Below are 24,887 nucleotides of genomic sequence, written 5' to 3'. Positions count from 1 at the left end.
TGTTTTTTAATTCAGCTGCTTTGCTATAGGGAAACAGTCCCTGCTTCACAGCTGATGGTGTTTTTTATTAATATGTCTGTTTTGGCACTTTTGGGGCAAAGCCAATATCAAAGGCCTGTCCCTAACATTTTCCAGCACAAAGCTACTCCACTGGGACACCAAGAGCCTTTAGCTTGGCCTTATAGTACAGCAGCAAATCCCCATGCACCTGTCAGGACCAGAAGTAGGATTTTCAGTGCAAATTTTTTCAAATATCATCATTGATATTTAAGCAAATATGAAAATAACCACTAACCTTGGAAATCTGAACTTTTTTATATCGTAAGATCTTGATGGTATTATTGTTGGAGTCAAGGTTTTCCTACAAGCGGAAAATAGATCATATGAAAACAAAACCTCTTTCTTTCATGTACAAACAGCATAAATTAAACTTGATCAACAACCAAGAATATGAGTGAGTGCAGAGGAATAAGTCATGAGGTAGATAAACATAAACAGTTACCTCAATGTTGTTTATGACCTCACAAAGGGCTGTTTGGTCCATGTTAGAGGCAGACAGCACAGACTGGAGCTGAGCCTTTGTCTTCTCCAGACTGTCGGTGAGAGCTTTCAGCTTCGTTTCCAGCTGCATCTTCTTCAGATCTGCTTTATGATGCACCTCCTGAATATTGTGCGTCTTGTACAGCTCTTCCTTCTCAAGCTGAAGCTGTGCGACATCCACATACACACACATGACATACATATGCAAAAACAGTCACTTCTGGCTATACCCAAGGTGCAGACAAAACATGTTGACATTTGAGCTACATGACACAGTGCAACTCAATCTTTACTTTTACCTTGTTGAATTTCTCTTTCAGCGTCTCGTGATCCTGTTTAAGATCATTCATCTTCTTTACTATGATCTTTTCTTTGGTGTCCTTTCATAAATAGAGTCACTAATGTTAATTTAAAGTATGCTACACGTCAGTGACTAAAACACATGCTCAGCAAATAATCAATTAAGGAGCTGATAGCAACAACTATAAGTGTACAAGTTGGAATTGTAACCTAACATTTTAAGACGTAAGTATTAACAACCTTTTCCATTCCGCTGTGTTTCATTTTTTTCTTCTTTTCAATGATTTCCTCTTTATCTTTTGAAAGATTCTCAGCAAGACGTTTGTAATCACACAAAACAGGGATCAGGTCCTTGCTCTTTTGCTTGTGTTTCATCTTCATTTCTTTGATTTGTGTCTGAAAAAAAGTTAAATAAAACGTGATTAAAAAAATATGCTTGCAACAATTAAAAGAAATCCAACAGATATAATAATAGATCTCAAATTGATCATCAGTAAAGATGAGCCTTCAGTCACCATTTTTCACCAATTGTATACACAAAACAATTAATAATCGATAATGAACAGACTCATCAATGGTGAAGATAATTATCAGCTGCAGGCCGAAAAGAAACATCAAGCATTTCTTTGTTTTAACTCTGAGAGAGGCTGAGTGTGTGAACTTGTACCTTGAGTGAATCATTCCCATCCACAACCTGTTGTAAGTCTTTACCCAGCTCACTAGCTTCACTGAGAGCTTTGTTGTGGTCTAATATGAGACCATCGATGTGGCTGTTCCACTTATCTTCTCTCTCACTGAGCTCATTTTTCCTCATGTTGTCCAGCTCTTGTAGCAGTAACGTCATCTTTTCCTCATACACAGCTTCAGTTTCTATTCAAAAAGCAACACAAAATTATGCCGCTCGTTTAGTTCTTGACAGCACATAGTGTTGAATTAATCTATCACAACTCAAAATTAGGTCAGTTATTAATTCCACCAAGGAGGTTTTTTTATCCGCCCCTGTCCTTTTGTCAGCAGGATTATGCGGGACAACTGATTTCCACAAAAGTCAGTGGAAGGATGGGAGATGGGCCATAAACAACCTATTTTGGCCTAGGGGCAAACACCAGGAGTTTTTGCTCTAACATTGCGAAATATTTTTTTAAACATTTTCATTATTTTCCAAGGTAATCATTTATGGATCTTGATGATGAAAGCATCAGGTAAATTTAGTGGACTATTATTCACGATTGTGTGCAATTTTGTGTGGCTCAATTGAACATAAGGTGACTATAAGGCTTTGGTAGAGGTATGGTGTCTGTTGAGTGCGTCTCTAGTTTACCTATGAGTTGCTTCTCCAATTTGTCCCTCAGTTTAGTCATTTCTTCTGCATGTTTCTGTTGAGACAACAACCAAGCTGGCATTTAAAGGAAATACATCAGGCCAAAAGATAAAAAACTTACTGAATAAACTTGTTATAGTTTAGAAACCGTGTAGACTTGGTGTGTATTACAAACCAGTTCCAGCTCCTTGACGTGGTATTCATCGTTTATCTCCTCGATCTCAACCTTGACGGCCTTCATTCTCTTATGAAGCTCTGTCTCTAATTTGTGTTGCTCTTTTTGCTGTATTTCAGTTGAGACTAAAGCATTTGCTCTCAACTCAGAGATCATGTTCTGGTGCTCACAAAGGTTGTGCTTCATCTTTTGCCTCAACACCTAGTGGGGAGAAAAAAAAATTGGAATTTAAATTCATCCTCTTTTGATCTGTCACTAGTTGTTGCAGTGGGTATCAGGCTGTGCCATCACAAACCCTAATAGATCCCATGCAACACCATGTCTTTTAAGCTTACTTTAAATCCTACTCTCACACAGGCAAAGATGAGATATTCAGCAGCTTTGATTTTACATTTCACCAGTGAAGAGCTCATGAAAGGATCAGTTTATCTCCATAATCCTTGCTTTGATGGTGATGACAAATGTAATATTGGTAGATGGTAAATGTACTTGAACGCTACTAAAGAAAGTACAAACTGCATTGTGGGATGGTAAAAGTTGTTCTGACTAAGTCATCTAAATTCAGTCAAATAAATCTGGACCACCTTGTTCCCTGTTCTGTCATACTCGGGATTAAAATACAGACTGTGAAATCCTGTCTCTGAAATTTTGAGCACTTTGACAACACCACAAGTGTCTACTCCCTACCTTGATCTCTACTTGGTGGTGCCTCTCATCCTCTCTTATGACCTTTTCTAGGTTTTTGAGTTCATCTTTTATCTCCTGTAGCTCTCTCTGCGTGTTCTCAGAGATGAGGATCGTGCCCTTCTCCAGCTGAAAGTAGTCTCTCTCTTCCCTCTCTCGATCCAGCTCCTCTCGGAGGTGCACAATTTGTTCTTTCATCTGAAATAGACAGACATATATTTTTGGTGTGCTACAGTATATCTGAGATATTTCTAGTCGCTTTTAATTGGTATTACAACCAATGTCACCCCAAAAGCCCCCCAACCGCTATTCCCTCTATTCCAGCTCTTATCTAGCTGTATCGTCCACGAGTGATGGGGCTTTTTTTTTGGCTAAAATGTTCATATTCACAGATTTACTTCTATTTCAAACACACACACTTCATTTTTCATTAGAGGCTACTTGTTGCTTTGTAAAATATTTTATACAGCATTAGGCACACATAATTATAAGAATAGGATAAGTATGAAGAAAAGTAATATGTGTTATAGGCTTTGCCTAATGGTGTCTTACATCATGGTGTGAGACAGGCGTCATGTTGTAATATTTACCTTCTTTTTCGTCCAAGGAAAAACACCCACACTCTCTTGTTTCTCCTCAGATTGTATAAATATTTCAGCAGAGGCATAGAAATGGCCCAGCTGAGAAATCAAAGCAATCTCTGACATCATAGCAATCAATGACACTGTGACATTAAAGCAAACTGACACCAAAATAAATTATTTGCCTAATGAAATCCTTTGTAGTGTACATGAACACAGCTGTGGATAACAGCAGCGATAAGTCCTAAAACATGGTATAAATGACACCATTACAAGTCTAACTTGACGGGGCTTATGGACACTTTGATGAAACCAAATATGGAGGCTTTAAAAGTTTTATCCCACATTGATTTTATTCGTTTGAAGGAGTTCCCATTTACTTCAATTGTACTGGATTCGGCTGCAATGTTATTTACCCCTGAAACTCCAAATGTGTTTAATGAATTCAAACACTTATGAGGGAGAAGAATTTTCATTCTTGGTCGAACTATCCTTTTAACTGTTGGTGTCAGAAAAAGGGATCTACATTTGAGTATGTTTTTATTCTAGAAAACTAAAACATGTATACATATTTTTTTATATTTTTAGTATTTTATCTGTATTGCACAAGCTAAAATTATACACAAAGGTAACCTTCAAAACTGTGTCTTTATTCAAAATATTAGGTAGTTAAGGATCAGTATTTTACTTTTAAGTAAAGCGAATAATTTAGTTGGAAAATTTGATACTTTTAAAGCAAACATCTGATTTGAAATAACTCAGTTTATTAAGTACATCTGATCTAAAGTAAATTTGTTGATCTAACTGGTTCACTTGAAACATTTTTTAAAAATTGTGTGTTACCAAATTAAGTAATTTTTTTATTAACATGTGTTACGACCCAACTTGCTAGGCAAGAAGGGGCATAAAACCTGATGATATTGGTAAATAAACTTGTTTGAGGTATTTTAAAACTATGATTCCAATGACAACACAGGTACGTAAATTAATAGAAAAGCAGGCAGAAGGGTGCTAGTTCAAGTAAATGAAACAAAGATAACAAAAAGAGGACTCTCAACAAGAGCTGCAGAAACTGTTTACATCACCTGTCACCACCTGCTCTTATGATGCCACTTTAAACAGTCAAGCTCCCCAAAGTGCCACTAGCTCCACCTTGTGGATAAATTACAGTATGCCTCAGGTACACAATCACACACAGCCTCTGACATTCCTGTTAGGATTACTCCCAGATTGGACTTTATTTGTGATGAACAAAAAAAAGCAAATAGACAGTCGAGGAAGGGTCTAGCCTAATAAACGTGCAAATGAAAAATCAAAGCCCAGTCGAAAAGCTCAGACATGGACAGCAGTTAAAAATGGCTCTTTTATACATCTGTGCAATTACTAATAAAACTTTCATCATCAATGATTTTATCAATGAACATAAGCTTGATTTTGTTTTCCTGACTGAAACATGGCTGAATTCAGATAGAGCTACTCTCTTAAACGAAGCCTCCCCTTTAACCTTTGGCTATATACTAGTCAATAAAGTGATCCGCGGGAGCTACTCATAGCCTGTCTGAGGACCTGATAGAAGACAGAGGCGGCCGTCTTCCTCGTAGATATGGTCTTCCTCCTCTGTAGGGGTTTGATTACAGCTATTTTAAATGATAATGACAGATTTATTGTGTTCAGTAACAAACTATCTATTAGGGGCAGAATTTCTTTAAGTAATTTTGTAGGAATGGGATCTAAGAGACAGGTTGTTGGTTTAGAACCTGAGATTATTTGGGTAAACTGATCACGGGTGATCCATATTTTCAAAGTTGACATGATTACAGGGTTTAAGGTATAATTTGAAACTGAGAGTGGCAAAGGGGAGCATGTCAGAGCCACAAGTGAAGAGGTGTGGCAGGAGAGGGACTCCATTTTACACCAGTCTTACTCACTCTCGTACCACCAGCTGAGTATCTTTTGTATATTCGCTGCCAAGTAATATAACATAAAGTTAGGTAAACCCAGCCCACCTTCCTGCCCTGCTGTCTGTAGGGTGCTTTTATTGGTCCTGGCCACCCTGCCCGCCCACACAAATGAGAGAATAGCTTGATCAAGTTTTTTAAAGAATGTTTTTGTCAGGAAGAGAGGTAAACATTGGAAAAAAAAAAAAAAATCTTGGCAGGATATTCATCTTTATGCATTGCACTCTGCCTGCTAATGATAGCGGCAACTTGGACCACTTCTGTAGGTCAGTTTTGACTTTATTTACTAATTTGTCAATGTTATTTTTATGCAATCCCTTAAAAGAGTGGGTGATGTTGATCCCTAGGTATTGAAAACTTTCTGGAGAGAAATTAAAAGGAATTTGTCCCTGCGTGAGTGTTTTGGCTTTGAAGTTAATTGGAAAACAAACAGATTTTTGGAGGTTGATTTTGTAACCTGAAAATGCACCAAAATCCTCTAGTGTCTGTATTAAATTTTTGGCACATGAAACAGGGTATGTTATGTAAATTAATAGATCATCTGCATACAGGGAGACACGGTGCTCAATGTTTCCCCGTTTAACACCTTGCAGGTGTGCGGAAGATCTCAACCGGATGGCTAGCGGCTCCATAGCAAGAGCAAAAAGTAACGGCGACAGCGGGCAGCCTTGACGGGTACCACGGGACAAGGGAAAATATGATGAGTACTGTCTATTAGTGTTAACACGGGCAAGGGGTAATTTATAAACAAGGCGTGTCCATGCAATAAAGTTTTCTCCGAATCCAAATTTTCCTAGTACCTTAAATAAGTACCCCCATTCCACCCTGTCAAAGGCTTTTTCCGCGTCCAATGAGAGCACTATTTCAGGCTTTATTTCATTGGACAGGGAAGAGATAATATTTAATAGCCGTCTGACATTTGAGGACTGACGAGCTCTGATGAAGCCAGTTTGGTCCCTAGAGATTACTGAAGGGAGACATGTTTCCAATCTTTTTGCTAAAATTTTTGATAGTATTTTCAAGTCCACATTTAAAAGTGATATTGGTCGATAGGAACTACATTCAGCAGGGTTCTTATCCTTCTTAAGAATAACGGAAATAGTCGCCTCTGTTAAAGTTTTTGGTAAAGAGCCTATAGACAGGGAATGGTTAAACATGTCTAGTAATAATTTGTAAAATTCAGATGGCAGCCCGTCAGGCCCTGGTGTTTTAGAATTATTCATTTGCCTAATGCTGCTAAGTATTTCCTCTACAGTTATTGGCTGATTTAGTGATAACCGTGTTGCTGTATTTCTAGGGTATTTCTAGGCTATCAAAAAAATGATTCATGTTCAAGTCCGTTGGAGGGGGCTCAGAAGTATATAGATTGGAATAAAATAATTTGAAAGGTGCATTGATCTCCGGAGGAGATGTTGTAAAGCCATTTGAGTGAGTGTTGATTTGGGGGATGTGTCTTGATGCTGCTTGATGTTTGAACTGGAAAGCCTGCAGCCGGCTAGCCTTGTCGCCATACTCATACCATCAGCCTTTAGATCTTAGTATATTATATTCAGCCTTTCCCGTCGAAGAGAGATCAAACTGAGTTTGGAGATTTACTTTTCGTTGGTACAGCTCTGGGGTGGGATTTATTGCATATTGCCTATCACATTCGGATAATTCATCCATTACGTCAGTTTGCTTTTTTTTGCGCAGCTTATTAGAATGAGAGGAATAAGAAATTATTTGTCCTCTGATTGTAGGTTTAAGGCTTTCCCAAACTAACCTCTTCTGAGCGGTTAAAACATAGAAAGTTTTCAATAGCTTCTTTCATGGAAGAGCAAAAAGCATCACTGGACAGCAGCGATGTATTGAGTCTCCACTGTGGAGTTCCTGCCGAAGGGGAGTCAAATCTGAAATCTAGTAAGACCGGAGAGTGGTCTGATATGACTATCGCTGAGTATTCAATAACACGTACAGATGGTAATAGTACTATATCAATAAAAAATAATCTATAATCTATAATCTATCCTTGAGTAGACATGGTGCACATGAGAGTAAAAGGAATAGACTCTAGTATCTTTATGTAAGGAATTCCAGTGGTCACAGCTTCCATAATCTCCCATGAAAGATTGCAGTGTTGTCGCCATTTTTGATAAACTGGTCACTCTAGGGCTTGAGCGATCTAGCTGAGTGTTCATTACACAATTTAAGTCTCCTCCTAAAATCAAATAGTGTGTATCCATATTAGGAAGTGAAGATAAAAGTGTGGCCATGAACTGACTGTCATCAAAATTAGGAGCGTAGACACAGACTAATATAACAGGTAAGTGAAACAGTCTGCCCGAGGCCATGATAAAGCGTCCATTAGAGTCAGGTACTATACTTTCTGGTATGAACTGAATCTTTTTTGAAATTAAAATAGCTGCCCTTCTGGCCTTTGAGTCAAAAACTGAGTGAAATACCTGTCCTAACCACGGTCGTCGGAGCCTTATATGATCATTTATCTTGAGGTGGGTTTCTTGGAGGAAGACGATGTCAGTGCTGAGGAGTTTAAGATGTTGATAGACTTTTGCTCTCTTAACAGGGCCATTTAATCCTCTCACATTCCATGAAATTAATTTAACTTGAATCTTATCTGTCTTATTAGAAGTAGTCTCTTCACTCATATATAGGTCTGCCAAGTGACACTTGAGAGAAATGTAACCAAATCAAAAAAAAGTATATGAAGCCAGCTGTACTCAAAACAGTGGGTATTCACGACATTTGTATTCCAAGAGTAAAAGAATTTGTTGTTTATGTCGACGGATATTACGGATTTAAATGTAATTAAATTTAGCTACAGCACTATCAGGTAGACATCTTGAAAATTTGTTTTTTGTTAGTGGCATATATTCAGATAATGAAAAATTGAAGGTTATTAAATTATGGTCTGATAGTATTGGATTGTGCGGAGGTACTGTTAAAGGTTCAATTCCGACACCGTATGATAATATAAGGTCAAGTGTGTGGTTACAACAATGAGTAGGTTGGTGTACACACTGACTGAAACCAATTGAGTCTAGTATCGAAATAAATGCTACGCTAAGGCTATCTTTATTATTGTCAACATGGATATAAAAGTCACCAACAATAATAATTTGATCGGCCTTTAGGACTAGGTTTGATAAAAACTCAGGGAATTCCGTTAGAAATTCAGTATAAGTCACTGGAGCACGGTAAACTACAGCAAATATGATTGGCTGTTGGTGTTTCCTGGATTGGCGTGGAAGACTAAGAACAAGAAATTCAAATGAGTTGTAACTGAGTTTAGGTTTAGGATAGACTGGAGTTAAAAATAGCAGCAACTCCATCTCCTCGTTTGAGTTCTCTGGGAACGTGTGAATTTATATGACTCAGGGGAGTAGATTCATTTAGACTGACATATTCATCAGGATGCAGCCACGTCTCAGTGAGGGATAATAAATCTATGTTGTAATCTGAGACTAGTTCATTAACTAAAATAGCCGTTGATGACAGTGATCTAATGTTTAAAAGACCACATTTGAAAGTCTTAGTTTCCTGCGTTGTTTCAGAGGTTGTGTTCATTTATATTAGATTATTGTGTGGAGTTCTCGCTCTGTTATTGTTTAATTTAAATAATTTAATCGGACGGTGGACAGACACGATCTCTATGGGGTTGTGTGACTGATCCAGAGGGAGCGCAGAGAAGTGTTCAGCACTGCAGCTCTGCTTCCTGGTCCCAACCTGGGTTGGCATGTTCAAATGTTGTTTTTGTCAACAAAGTCAAAAAGGAAAAAACTTGTACTGCCGTTTAACCTTGATCTGGCAGCTACTTCCTCTTCAGCATCAACCTCATCTCTGGACCAAACAGAAGGGGAAAACACTGGCAAAACACCAACCTGTCCTAACTGGGCCTTTAATGTGGAGTACATTACTTCCTTGCAAACCATTTTAGGAAGCTCTAATTAATAATGCTCTGCAATTTTTAGCAACTGCTCCCTGGTACATTTTCCAAGCACCTCCACACTTGGACACTGCACAAAGTCCTCCATGGTAGCCATCGTTTCAAAAGAACCAACCCAGATAACCCTTTTTTTAAAAATTGTTATTGTTAATTTATATATATTTCATCACTTTTGGAATACCTCTCCCCTGACTATCTGCCTAACCAATGCGCACTACCTTCTCTAGACCCTAGTCTTCATGCATTTCATGACAGGTGTTTTTAAACACAAAACCAATGACCAGGTAAAGCCCCAGCTATGCTGTCACTCAACAGACGGACATGGACGTGTACCCAAGACACAAAGTCATATCCTGTTTATGCACAAAAATAACAAACAAAAATAACAAACCAACAGACCCCCCAACAGAGATACTGTTGCTTATTCCTACCGGGAAAGGTAACTCAAAAAGGTAAATCCCTCTAATTAGTGCCTGATATTAAATGCAATTAGTACCACCGATGTAAGATCAAAGCACTACATTCACACTCTAAAATTATCACACACCCTGGGCAACCAGTACAATATTCCAAGGGAACCTTAACCTACAAGAGGCCTATTACTTTCTCAGTAGATAAAAGAGTGAGAAACTAACCTGGATCTGGTTTACGGACGAGCGCCCACTTGTTACACCTTGGCTCATGTGTGCAACAAGAAACACTGAATGGCACAAAGCTCTGCAGTTACAGTATTTATTCTACAGGAATAATACTACAAAGAACAAAATACAAAGAAAACCAGGGGCTCTGATCATGTGACAGAATTTTGTGGGCGTTTGCTCACACTTCATTTTCTCACTGACCACTAGGTGGCGCTATCACTGCATACAAACTCGTGTATCTCTTCAGGTCAAGTATCTGATGAAGTGTGTGCAATTCGGGACCGATTGCTAAAACTTCATTTTCACACTGACCACTACGTGGCGCTATCAATTCATACAAACTAATACAGGAAACTGTATTAAAAAATCATTGACTGCTGTTTACTTAAGGAGTTCACCAGATCCCCTCTGAAAGACAAAGAAAAAAAAATGTTTACGTTCTTCCCTCATTTGGACTTGAACTCTCCACCTCCGATTCACTGATTCTCTGATATGCCTGTGTTCAGGAGCTCTCTGACTGCCTACATACTGAATATCAAACATTTTTAGTGTATAGATTTGGAGATTTTTCAAATTAAAGTCCAACATTTTCTATGTGGAATAGATCATTTCAGGATTTTCACTGTAGAAAATATATCATTTCAGGATACTTCAAAGTACTGTAAAAACACTCTGCAAGGGCTGCTCACGTGTCTATTGCCCTACGTGTGTGTCATAATATGCTAACCTTTGACTTTTTTTCCAATTGTGGATTGATGACAATTTCCCCGGCGATCCTGCCTCTGTCCTTTCAGCGGGGAAGCAGCGCGAGCACATTTAGTGCGAAAATCAAAGGAGATGATAATCGACAAAATTCCATATTTGTAAATGTTTTTCATGATTGACAAACGTGTATTTCATGATTTGATATCTACTATAACCTACATGTAAATACTATCTTATAAGTAATCAATAAAAGTTGGTTTCAGGTGCTGAAATGATATCGCCTTTGGGGTGTTGGATTTGTTTACATTTTTTGAAAGGTTGAATTTCTTAACAGTTCAGTGAACAAACTATTTTGGACAACATACTATTGTTTGGAAATTCATAAATGTATGTGAGGGGAGCTAGGACAGCAGATAATCAATCAGAACAGGTGACAGCTGATTGACCCGCCTCAGGGAACAGACTCATGATATGAGCAAAGCTCACAGAGACACACGGGAAGTTGGAGTTGGACTTTGGAATTTATGTTTACACTTGGATTTAATAAAGTAGGCCAAAAAGCTACTCCCATGTCTCTGGCTATGTGTTGGAGAGTCTTGTGGCACTGCCACAGTGAGTGTATATGTGTATGTGAGTATGTATATATACACACACACACATATTCTCTGCACCTTAGCAAATTTGCACTATTGCATTTTACACTATTGCACACACTTGCACTATTCTTTTTGTTATTTTCTTTAAGTGTATAAATATATTTTAGATATGGTATGTACATTTTATTTATATTTTTAAAATGTTAATATTCTATTTTATCTTATTTTACTCTATATTTTTTTTGTCTGCTTGTAATTTTCTGAACATTGCTATAAGAGAGCCTGTGACCCAAGCATTTAATTGCAAGCGACTGCTTAATGTAATCGTTGTGCATATGACAATAAACTCTTGAATCTTGAATATATAAATAAATAAAATACTCCTGATATTACAATGACATGTGTGATTTATTTCTGTAATCACATCAACCTTCAAAACAACAAACCATAAAGTGTGTCCGTTACCTGATGAGAGTTTAACATAACATGCAGTTAGTCCATGCAGCCACCAGAAGACACTGTGGTGCAACACCTCCAGGGAACTTCACTGCCTTTCTGTGGGTGCATCAGCTGAAATGATCGTCTCCGGCTCCAGATGACGACATCGGCACAAAACGCTCGGAGTTCGGACCTAGGTTGTTTAGGCTTTGTTTCTGGATAGCGGGAGAAAGTGGAGACTGATGAATAAACCTTAATAAAGGCTTTGTGGTACTATTAAAAAATAAAACAGTGTCAATGAGCTAGTAGACTGAAACTCTATTTTTTGTTTCCTCGTATTTTATACCTCTACAACAATGACAGTCTCCTACAGAGGGGATATAACTCCAGAAAAGTGCTACATTTAAATCAATCACTTATTGGTGTCATGTTTTTTTCTGGGTTTGTTAGTTAGGTTAATAAGTTAAGGCGGTGAAGGATCAGATAGATGACATGTGTTCGAGGGTCATGAGTTTTTCATTCAAGGCCACATTCTGACCACGAGTAGGAACCTCATAGGCTAATAGAAATGCTGCTGCCTTTAATAATAAGTGACAAAGACAGACTGAACTATACAATCAAATATACTTCAAGTCATTTGGGCCTTTTTAGAAACGAAACTTATCTGTCACCATCTCTGGTCAAATCAGAGTCATGTGTGATTCTTATCATAATAGAAAGTTGCTGCTGTCGGATTGGACTTTGGCTCTACCTACTGGTTTCACTTATTTACCATTTAATTGTGCGTGTGTATTTGCGTCATCACAATTCTTCAATCCTTGGAAATCCGTGTTCATCCCCACCCGTCAAGTTAGCCAGACGCGCACTGCAATCACACAGAAGACATCACGGTTTCAAAATAAACTTACAATGGGAGTTAAAACTACTTTAGCTTTACATATCCACACAATAAGTGAGTGAAAGGCAGATTATTAGGTTTCACATAGATAGGAAGACCTCAAAATACGTAAAGCAAAAAGAACCTTTAACAACAATACTCTATCAGTACGTAGCCAAATATAAAAAACATTCATTTGACATCAGTGATACAAAGATTCAAGTTGCTCGATATATATGCTTATTTTACTGCTGCTATGAATTTGTTCATAACTACTAAATAATACTAAACTAAACTAAACATAGCAATATATACAAAGAAAATCAAGCATTATTTAGTGGACATACAGTGTGCTCAATGAACAATAACGAATCAGCAGCAGCAACACATCCTACACATCCCTTATTCATGTACATTTTTGAGGTGAATACTTCATGTTAGAACAATGAATAACGGACACATAATAATAATAATAATAATAACAATAATAATAATAATAATAATATATACATCTGGTCACAATAAATGTCAATTCTAGAATTTAGAAAATTGGTCCGAATATTCATAATAATAATGGTTTAACTAACTTTACATAATTGAACTAGTACTGTGACTACTGCAACTACTACCACCACTAATAATAATAATAATAATAATAATAATAATAATAATAACGACAATAATTGGACCATGTATTTCACAACTTAGTACAAATAAAGTATATTTAGTTATAACGCTGTTGTGTGTGATTTATTGTGAAGTGTGCAAAAGGAAGTGTCACATTGTACCTTGAGCTTGCCTCCCCGGGACTCGCAGTTATTTTCCTGAGCAGCACTCCAGCGGGTCGCAGCCATTTCTCTCCTCTGTTGTCCAGCGACAGTTTGACAGGAGCGTCCCCGGATCGCGACGCTCGAGGCCCGGACACACTCAGCAGTCGGACTCCCCTCGGCCGGATCTCCCAGCTGAACCGAACCGGGGATGGACCCGGCGAGCCGATACCAAGTGGTGAGTGGGGATCACCAGCTCGGCCTGTGGCACACCGGAAGTGGGGCCTCGATCGAACACGAAGCCACAACTACACAGTACTGACATTCACGCGACACGTCACATCACAGACAGCGGTAACACAAACAACACACACATTCGAGTCCTGTTGTGGATTTCCCCTCTTGTTACTTAGTTTGGACTGCCAGCCTGCGAGTGGACACTTCCGCAACGGCTAGGCTAACTTGAGCTAGCCTTAGCCCCGCGGGCCTGTGGGAAATTACAGCCTGAACTGGAGCTCACACACACTTGATGGTCAGACACGTGGCTGTGTTTACATGAACCTTATTAAACCTGGGACCACACACGGCTGTTGACGCGACAGTTTGCTGTGGACTCGTGTTAGCATGACAAGAGGCTAGCTGGCTAACTGTGGCTCAATGGGGGATTCTGCTATCAACATTAGCATACACCACTAATGCTAATGACTATTATTGTTAGCACTTGTATGGAATTGTGTTGTATTTAAGGTGGACCCTGAGTCACACTCACCAACAACACACTTACTAACTACGTTAATAACAATCATATCTTACTTGCTGCTATTACATTTTAATTTTTTAATTTACGTTGATCCAGACTTTCTACAAGAAAGAACTTTCAGAACAATAATACGAATATCTTTACTTGCTAGTATTTTATGGGTTTGAGTTGTAATTTATCTGAACCGTGACTTTCTATAATAAAGAACCTAATGATATCTTTACAACTAACTAACCAACCTCAATAGTCCAACTATTACTTTAATCACTAACTTTTCCAAAGTACATCTTGTTGTTTTTCCCGTTACAGATTCAATGATAGGGCACTTTGTGATCCCACTGCCAGTCCAAACGCTCAAACGCTCATTAAAACATGGCCTCTCCCCCACTCATTGGTAAATATTTGAGTTTGCTGTGTGGTCTGAACACGTGCAGGCGATTGCTCTGATGGATTAGCGGGCGTGTGCTCCAACAACAGCGGCTCAGAAGTTTGGGTAACAGTGGTGACCATGTCGAGATAAAGTGCACTTTGTGCTCGGACGCCCAGGGTTCTGGGTATGCCAGTGTGAATCACATTGTGCCAGAGTGTGAGCTGGTGTTGTGCTCTGACATTTCCTCATTAATGCAGGGTCTGTTTTCAAATTAGACATCTCCCATTAATACAATACCAGATGATCCATGGCAGAGTATTAGGGCCAAGTTGAACAAAAACATTCACAAATCAAGACATAACATTACAAGAAGAATGTCCAAACTTGTGATTTAACACGATTAAAGTCATAATATTTTGGAAACCTACACTAAAGCAGAGGACTGGTCTGCTTTGATACTCCGTCGCAATATACAACTTGGGAGAGCGGATTCTCAAGGATTATTTTACATGCTGCTCAGGATATTCCTCTTCTCACATGTTGTGGTGTTTACTTCCTGACAGCCACATACTCTCCAGTGGATTTTACTTTTGCTTCTTAAAGGTTCACTGGTTTGTTTCAAGTATGTTGCGCTGCTGCTCTGAGCCGGCCCGAGTATATTTGTACACACAGGCTTGCTTATATGGCTACGTTGTTAAAGATATTTAATAATCCCCTGTGCGCGGGGTGCGTTCTGCCTTGTCCTTGTTTCGGAGCCAGTTGTCAGGCGCTCGTTCACTTTCTGCCTTGTACTTCAAACCCTGTGCTGGTGGAGCTTTTACGGGCTGCTTGGAATTTTCTAGATATTTTAAAAACAGTTTATCTACACGGCGATGAACTAACTTCCCTCTAGATTCCACTGTATGTCTTATGAAATGTCCATAACTTTATTGAGCTCTTCTTATTCGGCAGATGTCATTACAAAGGGAGTTGCTCCTGTTTGTACTGGTGTCCCACAGCAGGAACATTTCCATTACTTCATGGAAAATGTCCCTCTTAAACGCATAATTATATTGCTGATAATTACAACTCTGAAGCACCGGGAAAAATATAGGCTCCATTCAAATCCACAAACTAAAAGCGCCTTCAGCATTTAGACGCCACCGCACCCACTTCTTCAGATAAGGTCGTGGCGACTAAAGTCTCAAAAGCAGAAGGTCTTTAATGTTTGTCACGTCAACACGAGCCTCAAGCAACTTTTCAACATTTCTTTTACAACCACGTTTAACTTGCTCAACCACACTTGCATAGAGACACTTTTTATTCAGACATTTAACTTGTGACTAGATTAGTCTGTGCTTATCTGTTAGAATTGTAACAGTAAACACACCTTAAATGTGTTGCTGATTTGTGAGCTGGTGTAATGGCTCTGCACAATAAATTGTTGGAGCTGTCAGGCTGTTTTCTTAAGTTTGCCCTGCATAGAGCATGAAGCCCACGTCTTTATTTTCCCAAAGTCCATCTCAGCCTTTTTAAACTGACACTGAAATTTGACCTAGAGCTTTGTGTAAACAGATTATTTTGCTCCAAAGCTCAAACATTTAAATCAGTTTTTAGAACTTCAAAAATACACTTTTACACATGTGGATTCATAAAATGAATGCACTATATGTGGCAAATAGTAGATGAATGTCAAATAAGTTTCAGATGGTTTTAAGAACCCAACCTTTGTTTACTAAATATCTCCGTCCAGTGGTTAGGGTTAGGGTTTAGATTCTTGTGCAAAAACAAGAGCTGGTCAACATGCTCTGGGGTGATGTTGCTCCCCTCATATATCCCCCCAGTATAAACCAATAAATATGTTTTAAAAAAAAAAACAGCAAACACTTCTAGTTGTAATCTTGTGAGTGCCTCTCAACTAAAGCTAACAAGAGTTTTGCCAGTGGCCAACACTTAGAATGGAAAGCAGCAGAAGTCGGAAATGTTGGATTTCCAATGCTGTAGGAGAACAAATAGTCAACAATGAGACTGTTATCAATGACATCAAATAGCACTGGATTACATACAGTACATGTTTCCTTCATGCTTAGTTGGGCAATGTGATCCCAGCATGGGAACGCAAACTACTAGATAGAAGTATCACTGACCGTTTAGACATTCAAAAGTTATTGCAGAAAAACTTCTATGATCGGGAATACTTTGAAAAACAGGGTGTGGTTTAATAAAATCTTGAGGCGTGTAACTAATAAAATGCGCATGACTTTTGATTTACTTTTAATCATCTGGCATAGTGAGGTCAAATAACAGACAGATAATTTGCAGAAATGGCTGCATGTTAAATTACCAAAGACAAAAAAGGAGACTTTCAATTCTAGGAACAGTACAGAAAAATTCACCCTCAAGTCCATAATGTGGACAACATGTAAAATACTGGGGAAAATCCTTTGTGCCTGTGAGACGTAACCAGTGAAATCCGGTGAATAATCTTTCTGCAAAAAAAGTCAATAAACAAAAATCAGATTGTGATCAAGCCCCTTGTGTTGTATAACTTCCTGATGTTGCTGTTGCTACAAACAAAGGTTGTGATGTTCAGCTGCAAAATCCCCCAAACGCAGCTCATGAATAGCAACTTTACGACTGCTCCTGTCCTCTTTTACCCTCTGCTTGTCATTTAAGTCAAGTAATCACGCAATCAAATTGGAGCTGGTTTTATAAATTTCTCAAGCAGCCACACTTTTCAACTGACTTTACATCTGATCTGTTTCTGCTCGTTTTCTCTTCCTCCTTATAGTTGCACAACGAGGACGACTCTTCGGAGGCCTCTACCAGCGAGCAGCAGCCATGCACTTCTGCCGCGGCGCTGGCTGGTACGTCCGGCCAGGACCACAGCGCGGCCCAGGCCAGCTCGTCTGCAGCGGAGGGGTCGGGATCGAGGACTGATGGGGAAGCGGAGGCTCCCCCGCCGCCGTACGCGTCCATCGAACTGGGAGCAACAGCTGCCGTGCCTGGTACGCCATTAATTGTGTCTTTAAACGCAGATTGTCTTTACTGTAATTTCTCCACAGTGTGTTTGCATGCTTGCCACGGCAGCAGGGTTGCATCAAACTTTGTGGCACTTACGGGAACGACTTCACCCACGAGTCCCTGTTGATTTCCATGGCTGCACATTACTGCTCCGACAACTACACAAAATGCGGTTCACTTTATAAACAAGCCTCCTTACCACGCTGTCCGTCCCACAGAGACTAGTTACCGAAGTGACTTCCCAGTACCTCCACCCTACAGCGTTGCCACCTCGCTGCCCACGTATGACGAAGCGGAGAAGGCCAAAGCGGCGGCCATGGCTACCTCCACCGTGGAGGTGATGCCACGGGTGAGGAGACACACTCTCTCTTCAGATTTCAATCCTAAATCTCCTCCTAGAGTTATAGATCTTTTTTTGGGGCCACTTGTGTCAACATCCTTCATCCTTCGTCTGTTTGTGTATTTTTGAAAGCCACCTCACGTTTGGTTTGTCTGTGGTTTGTCTGTGTCAGGACGATGAATTCCCTCCCAGAGATGATTTCAGCGACGCTGATCAGCTGCGAGTCGGAAACGATGGAATCTTCATGCTGGCCTTTTTCAGTAAGTCTGGGTCATGTTTATTGATTTTTCTTAAACCATCTGTTAAAACACAAGAGGGTGGAATCAGTATTATTTTGAACATTTCCACCAGCTGTTTTTCGAGATTAACTATCGAAAGAAAATCTCATTTGAATTGCCACAAATATCCACAGCTCAATATATATATTCGTGAATTAATCATTGCTATTTTCCTCCTTTTTTTTTGGCATATATTACAAAGCAATTTGACAAGTCGTCTTTCTGTTTGTCCTCTAGTGGCCTTCCTGTTCAACTGGATCGGGTTCTGCTTGTCCTTCTGTTTGACCAACACCATTGCAGGACGCTACGGAGCCATCTGTGGCTTCGGCCTCTCCCTCATCAAGTGGATTCTCATCGTTAGGGTTAGACTGCATCAATTAAATTCACTCCACACAACAGGTGTCTTACTAAAATGAGAATAGTCTTAGCATATTTGAGATTAACTTTTTCCCCCCAAACAAATAAAGGAAAAACGCAGTGGCTGTCTTCTAATGCAGGTCATCTTAACATATATGGATGAATATAGTAAATGCAAGACTTATTTAAGTAATGATCATAAAAACCCCGGGTAGAAGTTTACTTATTTTCTTCAGATTTTACTCCAAGTAAACATGCTAAAAGTGATAAATGTCTTTTCCCCTGTCCAGTTCTCTGACTACTTCACCGGCTACTTCAATGGTCAGTACTGGCTCTGGTGGATCTTCCTGCTGCTCGGTGAGTTTATTGTTAAATGGTACTGAACTTTGAATTTGAAGTTTTTCCCTATCGGTCCATATACAAGCTTAGGCTACACCCATAAATCAAATGAAAACCTTCCAGATAAGCGATTATCTCTGTATCGAAAGCAATCGCTGTCCACACCATAAAAAAGCACACAACCTTTAACACAGACTGACCATTCACGAGCCGCTGTAAACAGGAAGCAGATTGTCTACTCTGCGGTTGGTTGCTTAGTTGCAGACAATACAAAGATCAAGAAGCAGCGATGGTGAAAAGCAAGACCAAGGATGAGGTGAGTAAAAGTTTCTGTTTTCTTCAAGTGAGTGAGTCATCCCTCTCCCTTCACAGGTCTGCTGCTGTTCTTCAGAGGTTTCGTCAACTATCTAAAAGTGCGCAACATGTCCGAGAACATGGCCACCTCTCATCGAACGCGTCTCTTCTTTCTCTACTAAAGGTAGAGTACATGTGTGAAAGGAAAATAAATCACCCCATTGTAGCTTGCTCTAATGATTGCATTGGATTTCCCGCAGATTTCCACGCCATCACCATTCCTTTTCAATGTGAAGTTCCTTCCCTCCCCCTCGAATGACCTGACTGAGGACTGAAGAGAGGACACCGTGAAGGAATGAGGGAAAGAAAGTAGGGAGAAAGTGTTACCAGTCCCGTCAAAAGAATAAAATGACTCACCGCGCAGCCGCTACTTGTGAACCGGGCCGAAACCAATACATCTTCGACGTCCCTTCCCGTGCTTAATTTCTGTTTTTCTTTGATTCAAAGCCCTGAACGCAAGAGCACACAGAGAAATCATATCAGATTTGACCTAACAACGCAAAATTTAAGCACAATGAAATAAATTCAATATTTATCCTAAAGGAACGGAAATTTGGTTGTAAGACCTGAATGAGAAATGCTCAGTGTCGAGTAGGAGGTGGACACCTCTCTGAAGTTTCTCCTTTGTTTCTAACATCAAGTAGAGAATTCACCCTCTGCGTGCTTACTGCACCTTCAGTACTAATGTAACCATTCCACATTGTTTAATTTTCAGGATGTTTTTAAAAAGTCTTACTTTAAAGGCCTTTGCACATATACAGCACAAAATCGTTTGGCGTGCCGATTTTGATGCACCTGACCCTTCGCTATTCGGCTAACAATTGATTCAGACTGAGGAGGACGACTCCTGCTTCAAAAATATTAATAACGTGAATTCAAGAATGAAGAAATGCTTCTTGTGTGCCAAGGCCTTCACTTCAAAGTGCTGTAGCATTTAACACGTGAACTTGTGCAGTGCGGTCAAATTAAATCGTGGTTTAGCCGATAGTTTTATGGTGGACATCTCAGCCTCTCTACCCCCGAGAAGCAGCAGCACAAGAGCTAAAAGGAAGATTTTTAGATTCAGGGCACTGAAATGTGTATGACGAAAACGAGACACATGCACGGCTCCATTCACGTATCACAAACCAAACTTACAGCAACTTCAGACTCACCCAGAGGTGTGGTGGACACCTTAGTCCACCACAGTACAGTACAGTGCAGTAATGTGTTGACGTTGCCAGGCTAAAGCCCAAACTCCAAGAGTCTTATGCAATTTAGTTATTTGTGATGGCCGATATTACTTGTGGATGTAAAGTCCTGTGATAAGGGGGTAGATGGAGTTGAATAGTGAAGTCATCACAGATCGAGAACCAGTTACATCATCAGGTTCAGTGCAGAAGAAGCTAAAAGGCTGACGGAACAAGTAACAAAATTGAATTGAATCACCGGTAAAATTGAGAGGAAAATGCAGCGCTTGAAAAACCAGTAGGAAACATGACTGGCTGCACACGTGGTGCATTATTTGGGACAACACCACCACACGGATCTCTCTCTGGGATTTAGGCTTTTTAACAATAAGAAAAGATTAAACGTTTCTTCCTTTTTTCTCTTCGCAAAGCGAAAAGGCTCTTTGGTGATGGAACGTAGCTCTCGTCGTGGACGACCCACCTTTTTAATCGTGTGATAGGAACAATGTTTCGCGGGACGCTGTCCGGCGCGGATGGAGCACGAGTAGTGTAACGTCATGAACCTGCTTGTTTCGTTTTTTTCTTACTTGATTATTTTCATCATCCGGAAAATGAGATGTGTATACCAGCTTATGCCAATTTATAATATTTGCACTTTGGAGAACTTCTGTACAGAATGATTTGAGAATCTACTTAACTTGACTTGGGGGGGGGGGGGGGGGGGTAGAAAAATAATTTAAAAAGAAAGTTATCTTAGCCATGCAAGTTTTCAACTGGAATTCTTAATCGTCCCGAATGGATTATTTGCCTTTTGCACTTTTCATTGGTCAAAAAAACTAAATAGATTATATTGTTATTGTGTGTCTTGTTTAATTGCTTTTAGCCCAAACTGTGACAGCTTGAGTATTGTCAAACTATTTTTTTTTTTTTAACCTTTCTTTTCTCTTTTTGTCTTTTTTTCTTTTGGACTCTGGTCGTATCTGACAGCAATATCAAGCTCTTTCGATGAATTCAAGCTCTGCTGCATGGTTTCTCTGCCTCAGTGAGTGAGGTTGAATATTAGGATCAATCTAGTACAACATACATTGTATTTGTTTGTAAATAAATGATGAATAAACATGCTGCGACGGCAGCCCAAAAAATTATCCTTGTAACATCTTCTCTCGCAGTTGTTATGCATTTTATGTAAGTTGTAACTGGAATTTAATTGACGGATGATGTCTTGCCAAAATGCCAATAAAGTTCAAAAGCCTCTCTGTTTATTTTTACTGTGCACAGAGCCTGATTTATTAAGCAGATTACTTGAGCTATCGTTTGCACAGGTTTAGAGTTTAGGATTCATAAAACGGCTCCACAACAATCTTTCTAATTGTTCATATTATGACAAGGTTTCAAATGTGTGAGGTCAGTTATCCCGTCAATCATCACATGGATAAACTGTGGTATTTATTTCTCTCTTATCGGTTGAGCATTTGCTGCAGTTTGTATAAAATGAATCCACTAGATGGAGCCAAACTACTGGGAAATGTCTGGCATTTTTTCTTGACATGGGTTCCCAAATCTTACTGGTGTCAAAACTCATGAGGAAGCCTCTGTCCTTCTTTACTTCCTGTTAACTTAACTACTCGCTGTTTTTGATTATATTTATAAGAAACGAATGAGTCATCCTCTGGCTCTCTTTCACCATAAAGATACTAGTTATCTTTTTAACCCCAGTCATCCTTTGGGTCCAATTTAAAGGGATATATTCATGAGTCAGGTAGTTTTAAAGTAGTTTTCATATGGGACCACTGTGAGGCTATAAATGTTTATCATCTATGAAATCTAAAAGGAAAAGTATTCTAAAACGAAATATACGTCTTTTTGCGCTTTTATTAAATGGCTCCTTTCCCTGTGACGATCTGATATCTTAGTTTTATGGTCTCCAGAAGTCACACAGCTGATTTGTGAACCGTTTTACTCTTGCAGTTTTATCGGAGTTTAAATGGCGCTGTGACTTAGCTGCGGGTCTGAGTTTGCCCGGTCCCACTCAGAGGGGCCTGAAAGAAATAAGCCGGGGGCTCTTTAGTGCCGCTCTGGGAGAGCGTATAGCTCTCTGCTGGATCAATGTGTCCTCACACCCCAGTGCCCCAGGCCATTAACCAGACCCTCTCCTGGAGGCCCACACTGCGGCCTAGTGTCAAAAAAGCTTGGTTTTATACAAGGAGACATTGCTGGTCAGGTTGGGAGAAATCAGCAGGTCACTGAGTGGCACGGGACGCCACCGAACGAGACAAACTGCTCAAAACAACATTTCACTGGCTAAAGAATCGGATGATCTCATCCAAAGGAAACAAAAGAGGAAACATTAACTTTTTCTTTTTAAGAGTGTCACTACTCTCCAAACAGGTCAAAATGAAAATTCTTGTTAAGACTCACCATTTGTGACTATATGTGTTGAAATTACTCTTCGTTTTGAACAATATTATTCATCAAATACCAAGGACAAACAACAGAGAAGGAAAATCACAGAAACAAGATTAATTCAATTGAATCTACACTCACAGAAGGTCAGACATGAGTTAATGTTGGATTAATGAAGTTCAAGTACCTACGCCCAGGCTGACCAAACCTGCGCACTATAACAAATTATATTATTCTTTTTACTACATGGACTTGTTCTTCTACATAGGAAATCTGCCAGGGAAAATATCTCCCAATGTTAGTAAAGGTGATTAAAATAATTCTTCATCTGCCTCTTTGTCTGAATCAACACCAACATTAAATGTGCTCTTTCTTGGCCCGTGTTCCATCCTTCCACTAAGTTAAGTGAAAATCTGTCCAGTACTTTTTCGTGTGATACGGCTGACAAACTTAAAAAACAAGTCGAGGTGAAAACATAACGTCTTTGATGGAGAGAATAACAATCACTAACTTTTCCCACGCCAAGACAGGAGCCTTTGGACGTAGTGATTGTTAGGACAACCCCTGTTTTTCCCACAAGGTGCCACTGTCGCCCACACGTTGCCCTCGCATCTATGTAAACCGGTGAAAACCACAGCTCTGAGGTTTGAGCTTCAGTGGGGCAGTTACAGGTTGAGCGACATGTCGTGAAAATGATTTTTCTAAATTCAGTTGCTCATTCTGAGATGCTGGAATAACAACACGTGGTTATTGCTGGTGTTCCTAAATAACAAAAAACAGCCAACTGGACCGATCCAGATATCATATGATTCAGCTCCTTGCTTACGCTCATTGCTTCGGCTTGTTTCAACTGTAACATTAAACATGATAGATTGATCTGTATTTTCTCTATCGGCCAAACCCCCCCTTCCTTCATGACCTCACTGGGGCCGTTCTGCGTGAGGTGCCTCACCACGTTTGCCCGATTTGCTGTGAAATCCTTCAAGCTATGAGCTGCTTCTTACCTCCTGGCAGACAGACAGGGCTCAGGTGCTGCTGCTGCTCTTCCCTTCCTGTGCAAATAATACTCGGGTTTTGATGGTTGTCACATAAAACACAGGATGTTGTTCTCCTTTCTGTCCCTCCCTCTTGTCTTGTTTGCGTGTCTCTGACGACAGCTGTGCGCGCCGCAGCTGCCGGGACTGGCTGTTCGACCATGAGGCCATTTTCTTTCTGTTGGTGCAAAGCATTTTATTCTTTCAAGCTCTAGTATGGTCTCTCTTTCTGAGATGCTGAAATAACACACATGGTTATTGCGAACTTCACCAATGCAAATATCATATCCACACTTTAATGTACACACACCAGGACTACAACAGCTGAGGCTTGAAATGAGCAGGGAAGACAAAAAACCTGACCGAAGCGTCTTTCAGACATTTTCAGGAGGGGGCAGTCAGTTGCTCTACACTTTTTCTGGAACTGTTTTTGCAAACCCAGCAGGAACAGGATATTTGGCTGGCTGGCAAAAAAGAAGAAAAGCAAAAACCTGACTAAGATGCCTCAAAGTCAGTCGATTTCACAGAAACAGACAATTACTCCGCATTGTTGTCAATTCAAATTGTTTCAGATATGTGATTCATCTGAGACCAGATGTGTCATTTCATTTAAAAGCCTCTTTTCTGTTGAAGGTCTTTGGAATAATCTCCCTCCGGCGCAGATTCTGCATCACGGGAGCACACTGTGAATAACAATCAGTGGCCACTGGGGGAAGTCTTAAAGTAAAAGGCTGAACAGAAAACAAAATCTCAACGTTAAAAAGGAAAAAACGAAAAGAGTAGCTTATGGCCAACAGAGGAGCCCATTCACATAATGGGTTTATGTTACCTACTCGCCGATCCGCCTGCCCCCAATCTGGCCTCCTTTCTTTTAGAAGGCCCTAATGACTAACCATTTACATAACTCCCTTCCGGTTTGCAAACGTTTCCCCTTTGCGAGGCCCTCTCCTCCCT

General features: G+C 39.8%; 2 protein-coding genes across 2 annotated transcripts; one reads left to right on the top strand and one right to left on the bottom strand.

The window, feature by feature from the left end:
* LOC132997032 (dynein regulatory complex subunit 4-like) lies at positions 1–14,093 on the bottom strand. Its single transcript, XM_061067402.1, has 12 exons — positions 13,548–14,093; positions 12,655–12,747; positions 11,910–12,097; positions 3,024–3,218; positions 2,337–2,537; positions 2,162–2,216; positions 1,508–1,710; positions 1,081–1,236; positions 840–920; positions 503–706; positions 296–361; positions 1–208 (listed from the first exon to the last, which is right to left on the bottom strand). The coding sequence occupies exons 3-12, from the start codon at positions 11,925–11,927 to the stop codon at positions 143–145; spliced, it is 1,245 nt and encodes a 414-aa protein (XP_060923385.1). The 5' UTR covers positions 11,928–12,097; positions 12,655–12,747; positions 13,548–14,093; the 3' UTR covers positions 1–142.
* On the top strand, positions 13,568–20,514 carry ndfip2 (Nedd4 family interacting protein 2). The gene is made up of 8 exons (XM_061067403.1): positions 13,568–13,764; positions 17,427–17,643; positions 17,878–18,008; positions 18,172–18,259; positions 18,515–18,639; positions 18,925–18,991; positions 19,346–19,451; positions 19,528–20,514. Exons 1-7 carry the CDS (start codon positions 13,738–13,740, stop codon positions 19,447–19,449), a joined length of 759 nt encoding a protein of 252 aa, XP_060923386.1. The 5' UTR covers positions 13,568–13,737; the 3' UTR covers positions 19,450–19,451; positions 19,528–20,514.
* Positions 20,515–24,887: the final 4,373 nt, after the last annotated feature.

The sequence above is a fragment of the Limanda limanda genome, chromosome 23, assembly GCF_963576545.1.
Source record: "Limanda limanda chromosome 23, fLimLim1.1, whole genome shotgun sequence".
Classification (NCBI taxonomy): Eukaryota; Metazoa; Chordata; class Actinopteri; order Pleuronectiformes; family Pleuronectidae; genus Limanda; species Limanda limanda.
The sequence above is the reverse complement of the archived record's forward strand: the minus strand, read 5'-3'. Positions and strand labels throughout refer to the sequence as shown.

Excerpts from the sequence above, each read along its gene's own strand:
- LOC132997032 (XM_061067402.1), bottom strand. Across the intron at positions 1,711-2,161 it reads ATTGGAGAAGCAACTCATAG|AAACTGAAGCTGTGTATGAG; the intron begins GTAAACTAGAGA and ends CTTTTTGAATAG. Across the intron at positions 362-502 it reads AGGTCATAAACAACATTGAG|GAAAACCTTGACTCCAACAA; the intron begins GTAACTGTTTAT and ends TTCCGCTTGTAG.
- ndfip2 (XM_061067403.1), top strand. The coding sequence starts at position 13,738 with ATGGACCCGGCGAGCCGATACCAAGTG. Across the intron at positions 18,009-18,171 it reads CCGTGGAGGTGATGCCACGG|GACGATGAATTCCCTCCCAG; the intron begins GTGAGGAGACAC and ends TGTCTGTGTCAG. Across the intron at positions 18,992-19,345 it reads GTGGATCTTCCTGCTGCTCG|GTCTGCTGCTGTTCTTCAGA; the intron begins GTGAGTTTATTG and ends CTCCCTTCACAG.